Source organism: Oncorhynchus kisutch, linkage group LG14 (assembly GCF_002021735.2).
Source record: "Oncorhynchus kisutch isolate 150728-3 linkage group LG14, Okis_V2, whole genome shotgun sequence".
In the NCBI taxonomy this organism is placed as follows: domain Eukaryota; kingdom Metazoa; phylum Chordata; class Actinopteri; order Salmoniformes; family Salmonidae; genus Oncorhynchus; species Oncorhynchus kisutch.
Window position 1 is genome coordinate 87,639,071 of NC_034187.2, and position 12,914 is coordinate 87,651,984.

Consider the following 12,914-nt stretch of genomic DNA (forward strand, 5'->3'; position numbering starts at 1 on the left):
AAAGGCTAATTGATCATTAGAAAACCATTTTGCAGTTATGTTAGTTGCTATGAAACTGTTGTTGTGATTAAAGAAGCAATAAAACTGGCCTTCTTTAGACTAGTTGAGTATCTGGAGCATCAGAGTTTGTGGGTTCAATTACAGGCTCAAAATGGCCAGAAACAAAGACCTTTCCTCTGAAACTTGTCAGTCTATTCTTGTTCTGAGAAATGAAGGCTATTCCATGCGAGAAATTGCCAAGAAACTGAAGAATTTCTAAATGACCCCAAACTTTTAAAAGGTAGTATGTGGATATATATATATATCCGTTGTGTCAGATGAGTTGCACATCTAATGTTGAACCTTAATCAAGGTGTTAGAGTATACCATATATTCCTTCATAGATTCTATGTCCTAACGGTTGTTCTACATCTGCCACCAAAAAGACACTATAAAGCCACAATGGTGTAATGATGTTCTTCTGGTTCGTCACCTTCTGACAGACACGTCATTTAAAGGCCACCGTCGTAATGGTGAATCGTGTTCAAGTGATATTTAAGACTAGCAAAACCTGTAAAGCATCTACCACACAGTTTACAGCGATAGGGTTTCTCTCCGGTGTGAATCCGCTGGTGAACTTTCAGGTTGCCTTGGGTGCTGAAGCCCCGTCCACACACAGTGCACGTGAAAGGTCTCTCCCCTGTGTGAACCAGCTTATGTCTGGCCAGATGGTAAGTGTCTTTAAAGCATTTGCCACACTCTATGCAACCATATGGCTTCTCCTCCGTGTGAGTTGACTGGTGCTGTTCAAGGTCTTCCCTCTGGTCGAAGCCTTTCCCACAGTCCTTACACTGGTAGGATTTCTCCCCTGTGTGGAACAGCGTGTGTTTGGTCAGGTATTGCTTGGTAGGGAAGCCTTTGTCACATTCTTTACATTGGAATAGTTTCTCTCCAGTGTGAATCCTCAAGTGCACCTTCATATATCCCTTAGATCGGAAGCATTTACCACATTCTCTGCATTTGAACGGTCTCTCGCCTGTGTGAGTGCGCATGTGTAGTTTCAGATTATGATTGTAAGGGAAACACTTGCCACAAACATGACAAGTAGGTTTGGCTGCAGGTTGAAGTTGAGGAGTAGGCATCCCTTTAGTGAAGGTTTGCCGGTGAGCAGTAGGCCTAGGTTTTGGTTCATTGAGGGTTTGAGGGTGAGCACTGGGCCAAGGTTTTGGGTCAGTGAGGGTTTGAGGGTGAGCACTGGGCCTAGGTTTTGGGTCAGTGAGGGTTTGAGGGTGAGCACTGGGCCTAGGTTTTGGTTCAGTGAGGGTTTGAGGGTGAGCATTGTGCCAAGGTTTTGATTCAGTGTGGGTTTGAGAGTGAGGAGTAGTTCTCTCTTTAGTGTGGGTTTGAGAGTGAGGAGTAGTTCTCTCTTTAGTGTGGGTTTGCACGTGGACTGTCAGATTTTCTTTTGAGTCCAAGACTCCTTCACACACACCACAACGGTATTGTTTAGCATGCTTTGTGTGTGTTCTTTGCACATGGTTAACTAAAAAACCCATACGAACAAAAGTCCTCCCACACAGCTTGCAGCAATAAGGAGAAGCTTCTTCAACAACGCTTGTTCCTTTCTTCGCCCGTTTTCTTTGTGATTTGCGTGGCTTTGACCCCGGCGGTAGCTCCATGCTCTCCCCATCGGTGTCCCTCCCACTGTTTTCACTCTGAGCTGCAGGACTGGATGGTTCTGATATTATGTAGTCTATATAGTCTTCATCACCGGGCTCTGTCTGTATCCCTCCAGTTGTGTTATTGAATGGCGAACCTCCGTCTCTACTCCCCACAGTGTGGGATGCATGACGTGTGTTCACGCCCTCACAGTCACTCACCACACAGACAGTAATGAAGTCTTTGGTATCAGACTCTTGAAGCAGCTCTTCCTCCTCTTCATCTTTAATCTGTGTGGGCTCTGGGACCTGCTGCCCAGTACGGGGACACACTTGTTCACAGTGCTGCTGCTCAGGGGGAACCTCCTCTTTAGAGACTGTGAAGGTGAGCTGTTTGGGGTCTAAATTAGAACAAAGAAGATAAATACAAAAATTAAGTAGTGTTATCATTAAATATATAGTTAGACGTTTGTCATCTAAAATTATACCCATAGTTCTCATAAACACGAGCAGTTGCTGTTTACATATCTTGCTACATGTTTAGCAAACTAGCTAGTTACTTTAAGGTGGGATACATTCATCAAGTTGTGCTAGCATAGTTAGCATGGCTAGCATAGCTAGAATAGTTAGCATGACTAGCATAGATAGAATAGTTAGCATGGCTAGCATAGATAGAGTAGTTAGCACAGTTAGCATGGCTAGCATAGTTAGCATGGCTAGCATAGTTAGCTAACGTTAGGTAGATAGTAAATTAGCTAGCTATCTAGCCAAGTTGCGACAGGTGAGTGGATGTGAATCGGTTGTCGATAATACTAAGGGAGAGAGGCAGGCCATCATTATCTCATTCCTTATCAGATTGATATAGCTAGCTAGGGCAACATACCTTTTGTATGTAAGTGTAAATGTGGTTTGAAATCCAGCAGCAGTCGTAACCGTTCGTTGTCCTCCTTGTAACGGGAGATTTCGTCCTGATAGTCTGTTATCGTTCTCTCTACTGCCGATGTTATCTCCCTCGCCGCCGCAGTCAGCCGTTCACTGAGATACGCGTTGAACAACTCCAGTTTAGACATTTTGAGATTTTATTTATTTTTTAATTAAAACGTCATGAAATTCGATAGCTTTAAATTGTTCTTCTGCTCAATGTGCTGTGATTTTATTCCCTTGTTGTGCCCATTGATGTATATAAAATAACTGTAGACCGCATTTCCAAGATGGACGACCAGCATCTTCTACTTCCGCTACTCGTTTGCGTAGTCTCTTACGTAATCACGTTTCACAGTGGCCACGTCCCTCAACTGGGTTAAGAACTCAGAATCTGCCTTTGGCTTCCAGTCAAATTAGACTCAAATTTGACTTGTTAAAGTCTTGCTCATAATCTTATTAAATTAAATATCATGACTGTCTTCTCTTTAGCTGGGAATGTTGTTTAAAATGTCAGACACAACATACTTTGCTGATATCGTTATCAATTTAATGCCTACCCCTTAAAAATATACATTTTCATGTACAGGTTGTGCTATTAGTGTGCTAACACTCATTCAGACAGGCTGGTAGAATAGCTAGCATTCACCAGTTGAAGTTCAAATCAAATCAAACTTTATTTGTCACACTTGCCAAATACAACAAGTGTAGACCTTACAGTGAAAAGCTTATTTACAATCCATTAGTCCTGTGGCCATTGAAATAACCTTTGAGCATAATGGAGTTGACTGGTGACAATAACATGACTATAAACTCACCGCGTCTAGTTTATTAGGTACACCACCCCATTCACGAAAATGGATCGCTCCTACAGACAGTGAGTCATGTTGCCAAGGTTTGCTATATAAAGCAGGCAGCGACATTGAGCGTGGTATGATCGTCGGTGCCAGGCTTTGACCGCGGTATGATCGTCAGTGCCAGGCTTTGAGCGCGGTATGATTGTCGGTGCCAGGCTTTGACCACGGTATGATCGTCAGTGCCAGGCAATCACAATCATAATCTGAAACTACACATGCGCACTTATAACTTTAGACCGTCCCCTCGCCCATACCCGGGCGCGAACCAGGGACCCTCTGCACACATCAACAACAGTCACCCACGAAGCATCGTTACCCATCCCTCCACAAAAGCCGCGGCCCTTGCAGAGCAAAGGGAACCACTACTTCAAGGTCTCAGAGCAAGTGACGTCACCGATTGAAACGCTATTTAGCGCGCACCGCTAACTAAGCTAGCCGTTTCACATCCGTTACACACTCACACAGGCGAGAGACCGTTCAAATGCAGAGAATGTGGTAAATGCTTCCGATCTAAGGGATATATGAAGGTGCACTTGAGGATTCACACTGGAGAGAAACTTTTCCAATGTAAAGAATGTGACAAAGGCTTCCCTACCAAGCAATACCTGACCAAACACACGCTGTTCCACACAGGGGAGAAATCCTACCAGTGTAAGGACTGTGGGAAAGGCTTCGACCAGAGGGAAGACCTTGAACAGCACCAGTCAACTCACACGGAGGAGAAGCCATATGGTTGCATAGAGTGTGGCAAATGCTTTAAAGACACTTACCATCTGGCCAGACATAAGCTGGTTCACACAGGGGAGAGACCTTTCACGTGCACTGTGTGTGGACGGGGCTTCAGCACCCAAGGCAACCTGAAAGTTCACCAGCGGATTCACACCGGAGAGAAACCCTATCGCTGTAAACTGTGTGGTAGATGCTTTACAGGTTTTGCTAGTCTTAAATATCACTTGAACACGATTCACCATTACGACAGTGGCCTTTAAATGACGTGTCTGTCAGAAGGTGACGAACCAGAAGAACATCATTACACCATTGTGGCTTTATAGTGTCTTTTTGGTGGCAGATGTAGAACAACCGTTAGGACATAGAATCTATGAAGGAATATATGGTATACTCTAACACCTTGATTAAGGTTCAACATTAGATGTGCAACTCATCTGACACAACGGATATATATATATCCACATACATACTACCTTTTAAAAGTTTGGGGTCACTTAGAAATGTCCTTGTTTTTTGAACAAAATCACTCATTTTTTGTCCATTAAAAGAACATCAAATTGATCAGAAATACAGTGTAGACATGGATAATGTTGTAAATGAAAATGTAGCTGGAAACGGCTGAAAGTAATTTAGTAATTTACAACATTAACAATGTCTATAGTGTATTTCTGATCAATTTAATGTTATTTTAATGGGCAAAACATTTGATTTTGTTTAAAAAACAATGACATTTCTAAGTGACCCCAAACTTTTGAAAGGCAGTATACATACATACAGTATGAACCGTATGAGAAATCTGGACACCTACTCATTCCAGCTTTTACACCTACTCATTCCAGGGTTTACACCTACTCATTCCAGGGTTTACACCTACTCATTCCAGGGTTTACACCTACTCATTCCAGGGTTTACACCTACTCATTCCAGGGTTTACACCTACTCATTCCAGCTTTTACACCTACTCATTCCAGGGTTTACACCTACTCATTCCAGGGTTTACACCTACTCATTCCAGGGTTTACACCTACTCATTCCAGGGTTTACACCTACTCATTCCAGGGTTTACACCTACTCATTCCAGGGTTTACACCTACTCATTCCAGGGTTTACACCTACTCATTCCAGGGTTTACACCTACTCATTCCAGGGTTTACACCTACTCATTCCAGGGTTTACACCTACTCATTCCAGGGTTTACACCTACTCATTCCAGGGTTTACACCTACTCATTCCAGGGTTTACACCTACTCATTCCAGGGTTTACACCTACTCATTCCAGGGTTTACACCTACTCATTCCAGGGTTTACACCTACTCATTCCAGGGTTTACACCTACTCATTCCAGGGTTTACACCTACTCATTCCAGGGTTTACACCTACTCATTCCAGGGTTTACACCTACTCATTCCAGGGTTTACACCTACTCATTCCAGGGTTTACACCTACTCATTCCAGGGTTTACACCTACTCATTCCAGGGTTTACACCTACTCATTCCAGGGTTTACACCTACTCATTCCAGGGTTTACACCTACTCATTCCAGGGTTTACACCTACTCATTCCAGGGTTTACACCTACTCATTCCAGGGTTTACACCTACTCATTCCAGGGTTTACACCTACTCATTCCAGGGTTTACACCTACTCATTCCAGGGTTTACACCTACTCATTCCAGGGTTTACACCTACTCATTCCAGGGTTTACACCTACTCATTCCAGGGTTTACACCTACTCATTCCAGGGTTTACACCTACTCATTCCAGGGTTTACACCTACTCAACTCATTCCAGGGTTTACACCTACTCATTCCAGGGTTTACACCTACTCATTCCAGGGTTTACACCTACTCATTCCAGGGTTTACACCTACTCATTCCAGGGTTTACACCTACTCATTCCAGGGTTTACACCTACTCATTCCAGGGTTTACACCTACTCATTCCAGGGTTTACACCTACTCATTCCAGGGTTTACACCTACTCATTCCAGGGTTTACACCTACTCATTCCAGGGTTTACACCTACTCATTCCAGGGTTTACACCTACTCATTCCAGGGTTTACACCTACTCATTCCAGGGTTTACACCTACTCATTCCAGGGTTTACACCTACTCATTCCAGGGTTTACACCTACTCATTCCAGGGTTTACACCTACTCATTCCAGGGTTTACACCTACTCATTCCAGGGTTTACACCTACTCATTCCAGGGTTTACACCTACTCATTCCAGGGTTTACACCTACTCATTCCAGGGTTTACACCTACTCATTCCAGGGTTTACACCTACTCATTCCAGGGTTTACACCTACTCATTCCAGGGTTTACACCTACTCATTCCAGGTTTTACACCTACTCATTCCAGGGTTTACACCTACTCATTCCAGGGTTTACACCTACTCATTCCAGGGTTTACACCTACTCATTCCAGGGTTTACACCTACTCATTCCAGGGTTTACACCTACTCATTCCAGGGTTTACACCTACTCATTCCAGGGTTTACACCTACTCATTCCAGGGTTTACACCTACTCATTCCAGGGTTTACACCTACTCATTCCAGGGTTTACACCTACTCATTCCAGGGTTTACACCTACTCATTCCAGGGTTTACACCTACTCATTCCAGGTTTTACACCTACTCATTCCAGGGATTTTCTTTATTTTTACTATTTTCTACATTGTAGAATAATAGTGAAGACATCAACAACTATGAAATAACACATATGGAATCATGTAGTAAACAAAAAAGTGTTAAACAAATCAAAATATATTTTATATTTGAGGTTCTTCAAAGTAGCCTCCCTTTGCCTTTAACACTTGTTTGGTTACTACATGATTCCATATGTGTTAATTCATAGTGTTGATGTCTTCACTATTATTCTACAATGTAGAAAATAGTAAAAATAAAGAAAAGCCCTGGAATGAGTTGGTGTGTCCAAACTTTTGACTGGTACTGTATATACACCTGGCCCGAATGTCAGATCGCCACGGCAATTGGGCCATTATTATGTGCCAGATGTAAAGACTATAAACGGTTATAAATGGCCCATTTGTTATTTCAATAGGCTACTGTTAAAACAATCTGGGTTTATAATCACAATTCAACTATGCCATGATTTGCTGAGCTAGATGCTGGTAGGCTATAGCCCCCGATAGGCCAACAGCCCAACATCTAACTTCAGGGAAAAGTCCACAATGGAACGAATATTAAATGTGGGTAATGATACATTTGCGATAGAGCTGTGACCACAATCACAAATGACATCAACAAAATTCAATCAACTAAACATGTTCATTAGTAATTGCGTAATAACACAAGGCTACAACAACACAATTAGTGACAGGCTATATTTATTATATCCGTTTCCCAGCTCCAGGTGGCACAAATTCATTTGCAATGACTCCAGTCATATTGTCATTTCAATATATATTTATTGTATCAAAATTATAGGCTACAGTAGCCTACAATGACATATAAATGACAGCAGCTACAGTAGCCTACAATGGCATATAAATGACAGCAGCTACAGTAGCCTACAATGGCATATAAATGACAGCAGCTACAGTAGCCTACAATGGCATATAAATGACAGCAGCTACAGTAGCCTACAATGGCATATAAATGACAGCAGCTACAGCAGCCTACAATGGCATATAAATGACAGCAGCTACAGTAGCCTACAATGGCATATAAATGACAGCAGCTACAGTAGCCTACAATGGCATATAAATGACAGCAGCTACAGTAGCCTACAATGGCATATAAATGACAGCAGCTACAGTAGCCTACAATGGCATATAAATGACAGCAGCTACAGTAGCCTACAATGGCATATAAATGACAGCAGCTACAGTAGCCTACAATGGCATATAAATGACAGCAGCTACAGTAGCCTACAATGGCATATAAATGACAGCAGCTACTGTAGCCTACAATGGCATATAAATGACAGCAGCTACAGTAGCCTACAATGGCATATAAATGACAGCAGCTACAGTAGCCTACAATGGCATATAAATGACAGCAGCTACAGTAGCCTACAATGGCATATAAATGACAGCAGCTACAGTAGCCTACAATGGCATATAAATGACAGCAGCTACAGTAGCCTACAATGGCATATAAATGACAGCAGCTACAGTAGCCTACAATGGCATATAAATGACAGCAGCTACAGTAGCCTACAATGGCATATAAATGACAGCAGCTACAGTAGCCTACAATGGCATATAAATGACAGCAGCTACAGTAGCCTACAATGGCATATAAATGACAGCAGCTACAGTAGCCTACAATGGCATATAAATGACAGCAGCTACAGTAGCCTACAATGGCATATAAATGACAGCAGCTACAGTAGCCTACAATGGCATATAAATGACAGCAGCTACTGTAGCCTACAATGGCATATAAATGACAGCAGCTACAGTAGCCTACAATGGCATATAAATGACAGCAGCTACAGTAGCCTACAATGGCATATAAATGACAGCAGCTACAGTAGCCTACAATGGCATATAAATGACAGCAGCTACAGTAGCCTACAATGGCATATAAATGACAGCAGCTACAGTAGCCTACAATGGCATATAAATGACAGCAGCTACAGTAGCCTACAATGGCATATAAATGACAGCAGCTACTGTAGCCTACAATGGCATATAAATGACAGCAGCTACAGTAGCCTACAATGGCATATAAATGACAGCAGCTACAGTAGCCTACAATGGCATATAAATGACAGCAGCTACAGTAGCCTACAATGGCATATAAATGACAGCAGCTACAGTAGCCTACAATGGCATATAAATGACAGCAGCTACAGTAGCCTACAATGGCATATAAATGACAGCAGCTACAGTAGCCTACAATGGCATATAAATGAATAGAATACTTGATCGATCATTCTATTATTCTCCACATTTAATGTCAGTTTCATTAGGACTTTTCCCCATTGAAAAGAACCACACAAAGGAGCTCCAGAACTTTCATTTCAACTGATCATAAAGCACTTCTCTTGATACCCTGTCCTTAAAGCAGTCAACATTAGAATGCAGTTTTAAACCAACTCCCAGGCAAATGTATTGTATGTAATGAGTTCTAGTTGAGCCCAGTCGTATTCCACTGCTTTGACTCCATTATTTATTGATCTGCATCAGTTCTTATCGTGTGAATGTTTAACGGAAAAAAAGGGTTGGAAATGCAGTAGGTCTCTCCATAATGACTCAGCGACAGTCTGCCTCACTGCCATAACAGGCAGGAATATGTCTGTCACCCACCTGATAGGGCCTGTGATTGGTGACCACCTAGTCCCTAAAACAGAGGTGTGATGTGCACCACTGCACAGGGTGAGTAAAATGGTAAGAGTGGGGTGTTCTCTCATTTGTGTCTAGAAGTAGCTAGCAAGCTAGCCAATTAGCTTGGGTGCTAGAACTCTTGGATCAACCCTACTCCTCGGCCATAGTGTCCTCGGCCATAGTGTCCAGTGTGCCATAGTGTCCAGTGTGTCATAGTGTCCAGTGTGCCATAGTGTCCTGTGTGTCATAGTGTCCAGTGTGTCATAGTGTCCTCGGCCATAGTGTCCAGTGTGTCATAGTGTCCTCGGCCATAGTGTCCAGTGTGTCATAGTGTCCAGTGTGTCATAGTGTCCAGTGTGTCATAGTGTCCTCAGCCATAGTGTCCAGTGTGTCATAGTGTCCAGTGTGTCATAGTGTCCAGTGTGTCATAGTGTCCTCAGCCATAGTGTCCAGTGTGTCATAGTGTCCTCGGCCATAGTTTCCAGTATGTCATAGTGTCCAGTGTGTCATAGTGTCCTTGGTCATAGTGTCCAGTGTGTCATAGTGTCCTCGGTCATAGTGTCCTCGGCCATAGTGTCCAGTGTGTCATAGTGTCCTCGGTCATAGTGTCCAGTGTGTCATAGTGTCCTCGGTCATAGTGTCCTCGGCCATAGTGTCCAGTGTGTCATAGTGTCCTCGGCCATAGTGTCCTCGGCCATAGTGTCCAGTATGTCATAGTGTCCTCGGTCATGGTGTCCAGTGTGTCATAGTGTCCAGTGTGTCATAGTGTCGTCGGCCATAGTGTCCAGTCGGTCATAGTGTCCAGTGTGTCATAGTGTCCTCGGTCGTAGTGTCCAGTGTGTCATAGTGTCCAGTGTGTCATAGTGTCCAGTGTGTCATAGTGTCCTCGGCCATAGTGTCCAGTGTGTCATTGTGTCCTCGGTCATAGTGTCCAGTGTGTCATAGTGTCCTCGGCCATAGTGTCCAGTGTGTCATAGTGTCCTCGGTCATAGTGTCCAGTGTGTCATAGTGTCCTCGGCCATAGTGTCCAGTGTGTCATAGTGTCCTCGGTCATAGTGTCCAATGTGTCATAGTGTCCTCGGCCATAGTGTCCAGTGTGTCATAGTGTCCTCGGTCATAGTGTCCAATGTGTCATAGTGTCCTCGGCCATAGTGTCCAGTGTGTCATTGTGTCCTCGGTCATAGTGTCCAGTGTGTCATAGTGTCCTCGGCTATAGTGTCCAGTGTGTCATAGTGTCCTCGGTCATAGTGTCCAGTGTGTCATAGTGTCCTCGGTCATAGTGTCCAGTGTGTCATAGTGTCCTCGGCCATAGTGTCCAGTGTGTCATAGTGTCCTCGGCCATAGTGTCCAGTGTGTCATAGTGTCCAGTGTGTCATAGTGTCCTCGGCCATAGTGTCCAGTGTGTCATAGTGTCCAGTGTGTCATAGTGTCCTCGGTCATAGTGTCCAGTGTGTCATAGTGTCCAGTGTGCCATAGTGTCCTCGGCCATAGTGTCCTCGGTCATAGTGTCCTCGGTCATAGTGTCCAGTGTGTCATAGTGTCCTCGGTCATAGTGTCCAGTGTGTCATAGTGTCCTCGGTCATAGTGTCCAGTGTGTCATAGTGTCCAGTGTGTCATAGTGTCCTCGGTCATAGTGTCCAGTGTGTCATAGTGTCCAGTGTGTCATAGTGTCCAGTGTGTCATAGTGTCCAGTGTGTCATAGTGTCCTCGGTCATAGTGTCTAGTGTGTCATAGTGTCCAGTGTGTCATAGTGTCCTCGGTCATAGTGTCCAGTGTGTCATAGTGTCCATTGTGTCATAGTGTCCTCGGTCATAGTGTCCAGTGTGTCATAGTGTCCTCGGTCATAGTGTCCAGTGTGTCATAGTGTCCAGTGTGTCATAGTGTCCAGTGTGTCATAGTGTCCTCGGTCATAGTGTCCAGTGTGTCATAGTGTCCAGTGTGTCATAGTGTCCTCGGTCATAGTGTCCAGTGTGTCATAGTGTCCAGTGTGTCATAGTGTCCTCGGTCATAGTGTCCAGTGTGTCATAGTGTCCAGTGTGTCATAGTGTCCAGTGTGTCATAGTGTCCAGTGTGTCATAGTGTCCTCGGTCATAGTGTCCAGTGTGTCATAGTGTCCAGTGTGTCATAGTGTCCAGTGTGTCATAGTGTCCAGTGTGTCATAGTTTCCTCGGTCATAGTGTCCAGTGTGTCATAGTGTCCAGTGTGTCATAGTGTCCAGTGTGTCATAGTGTCCTAGGTCATAGTGTCCAGTGTGCACTCTGAATTTACAAAGGGACAACCTGACAACACTCTGAATTGATGAATACCCACAGTGCACTCTGGCACCTCCACATTGACTTTATGAACACACCCCCGGGGCATCATTTGATAGAACGTTTCCAAAATGGAAATGATTGTGTGTCGGTCCGGACCATGCGATTCACAACCCATCTATCTACCTACCTCATCCCCATACTGTATTTATTTATCTTGCTCCTTTGCACCCCAGTATCTCTACCTGCACATTCATCTTCTGCACATCTACCACTCCAGTGTTTAATTGCTATATTGTAATTACTTCGCCACCATGGCCTATTTATTGCCTTAACTCCCTTATCTTACCTCATTTGCACTCACTGTATAGAGACTTTTTGTTTTCTTTTGTTCTACTGTATTATTGACTGTATGTTTGTTTTATTCCATGTGTAACTCTGTGTTGTTGTTTGTGTCGCACTGCTATGCTTTATCTTGGCCAGGTCGCAGTTGCAAATGAGAACTTGTTCTCAACTAGCCTACCTGGTTAAATAAAGGTGAAATAAATAAAAATTAAAAAACAACACTGTTTCAACAACTCCCTCCCAACTGTTCTCATCTATTGAATATACATTTATTTTAGGCAACAGTCATACACAACAAAATACACAATGTGGACCCAGAGGATATTACTTGAAAGTATGAATTAAAACGTTTGTTTCCAAAGTGGTCCTCGATAGTAAAAACAATAACACATATACTGATTAAAAGACGAGACAAAATTACACACACACATAAACACATTCATTTATATTGACGTCCTAAAAAGTGGCACTATTCACTGCACGTCTGCCTAACCTTAAAAATCAACGATATTAATTTCACATTAATTAAAACAATGTATTAATTGCACATCATACCGATCCTTCAAAACAACGCCCCTGACCAGCAGTAGGGGGCACAAGAGGCAGTGGAGTGGTTTCTGTTAGACAACCTTGTTCAAATGAAAGAACTTTGCCTGCTTTTTAAAGCTATTTGTACTTTTTAATACTCCAGACCTTACCAATGGTCCTTCCTTAGTCCTCATCATTTCTCCAGGTCTTACTAATGACCATTCTGAGTGTACCAGTCTGAGTTTGAGCTTCTAAACCCATTTATATTCATACTTTTTTTTCTATGCTTGTGAACAACTTTTAAGCATTACAAAACTTATAATTGATCAAATAAAACTCACGTAGCC

General features: G+C 43.2%; 1 protein-coding gene across 1 annotated transcript; it reads right to left on the reverse strand.

The window, feature by feature from the left end:
- Positions 1-210: 210 nt before the first annotated feature.
- Positions 211-2,860, reverse strand: LOC109904638 (zinc finger protein 2 homolog). Its single transcript, XM_020501823.2, has 2 exons — positions 2,521-2,860; positions 211-2,038 (listed from the first exon to the last, which is right to left on the reverse strand). Exons 1-2 carry the CDS (start codon positions 2,705-2,707, stop codon positions 492-494), a joined length of 1,734 nt encoding a protein of 577 aa, XP_020357412.2. The 5' UTR covers positions 2,708-2,860; the 3' UTR covers positions 211-491.
- Between the last annotated feature and the right edge of the window lie 10,054 nt (positions 2,861-12,914).

Coding starts and splice junctions, on each gene's coding strand:
- LOC109904638 (XM_020501823.2), bottom strand. CDS start 2,707: ATGTCTAAACTGGAGTTGTTCAACGCGTATCTCAGTGAACGGCTGACT. Junction 2,039..2,520: donor TTTACACTTACATACAAAAG/GTATGTTGCCCT, acceptor GTTCTAATTTAG/ACCCCAAACAGCTCACCTTC.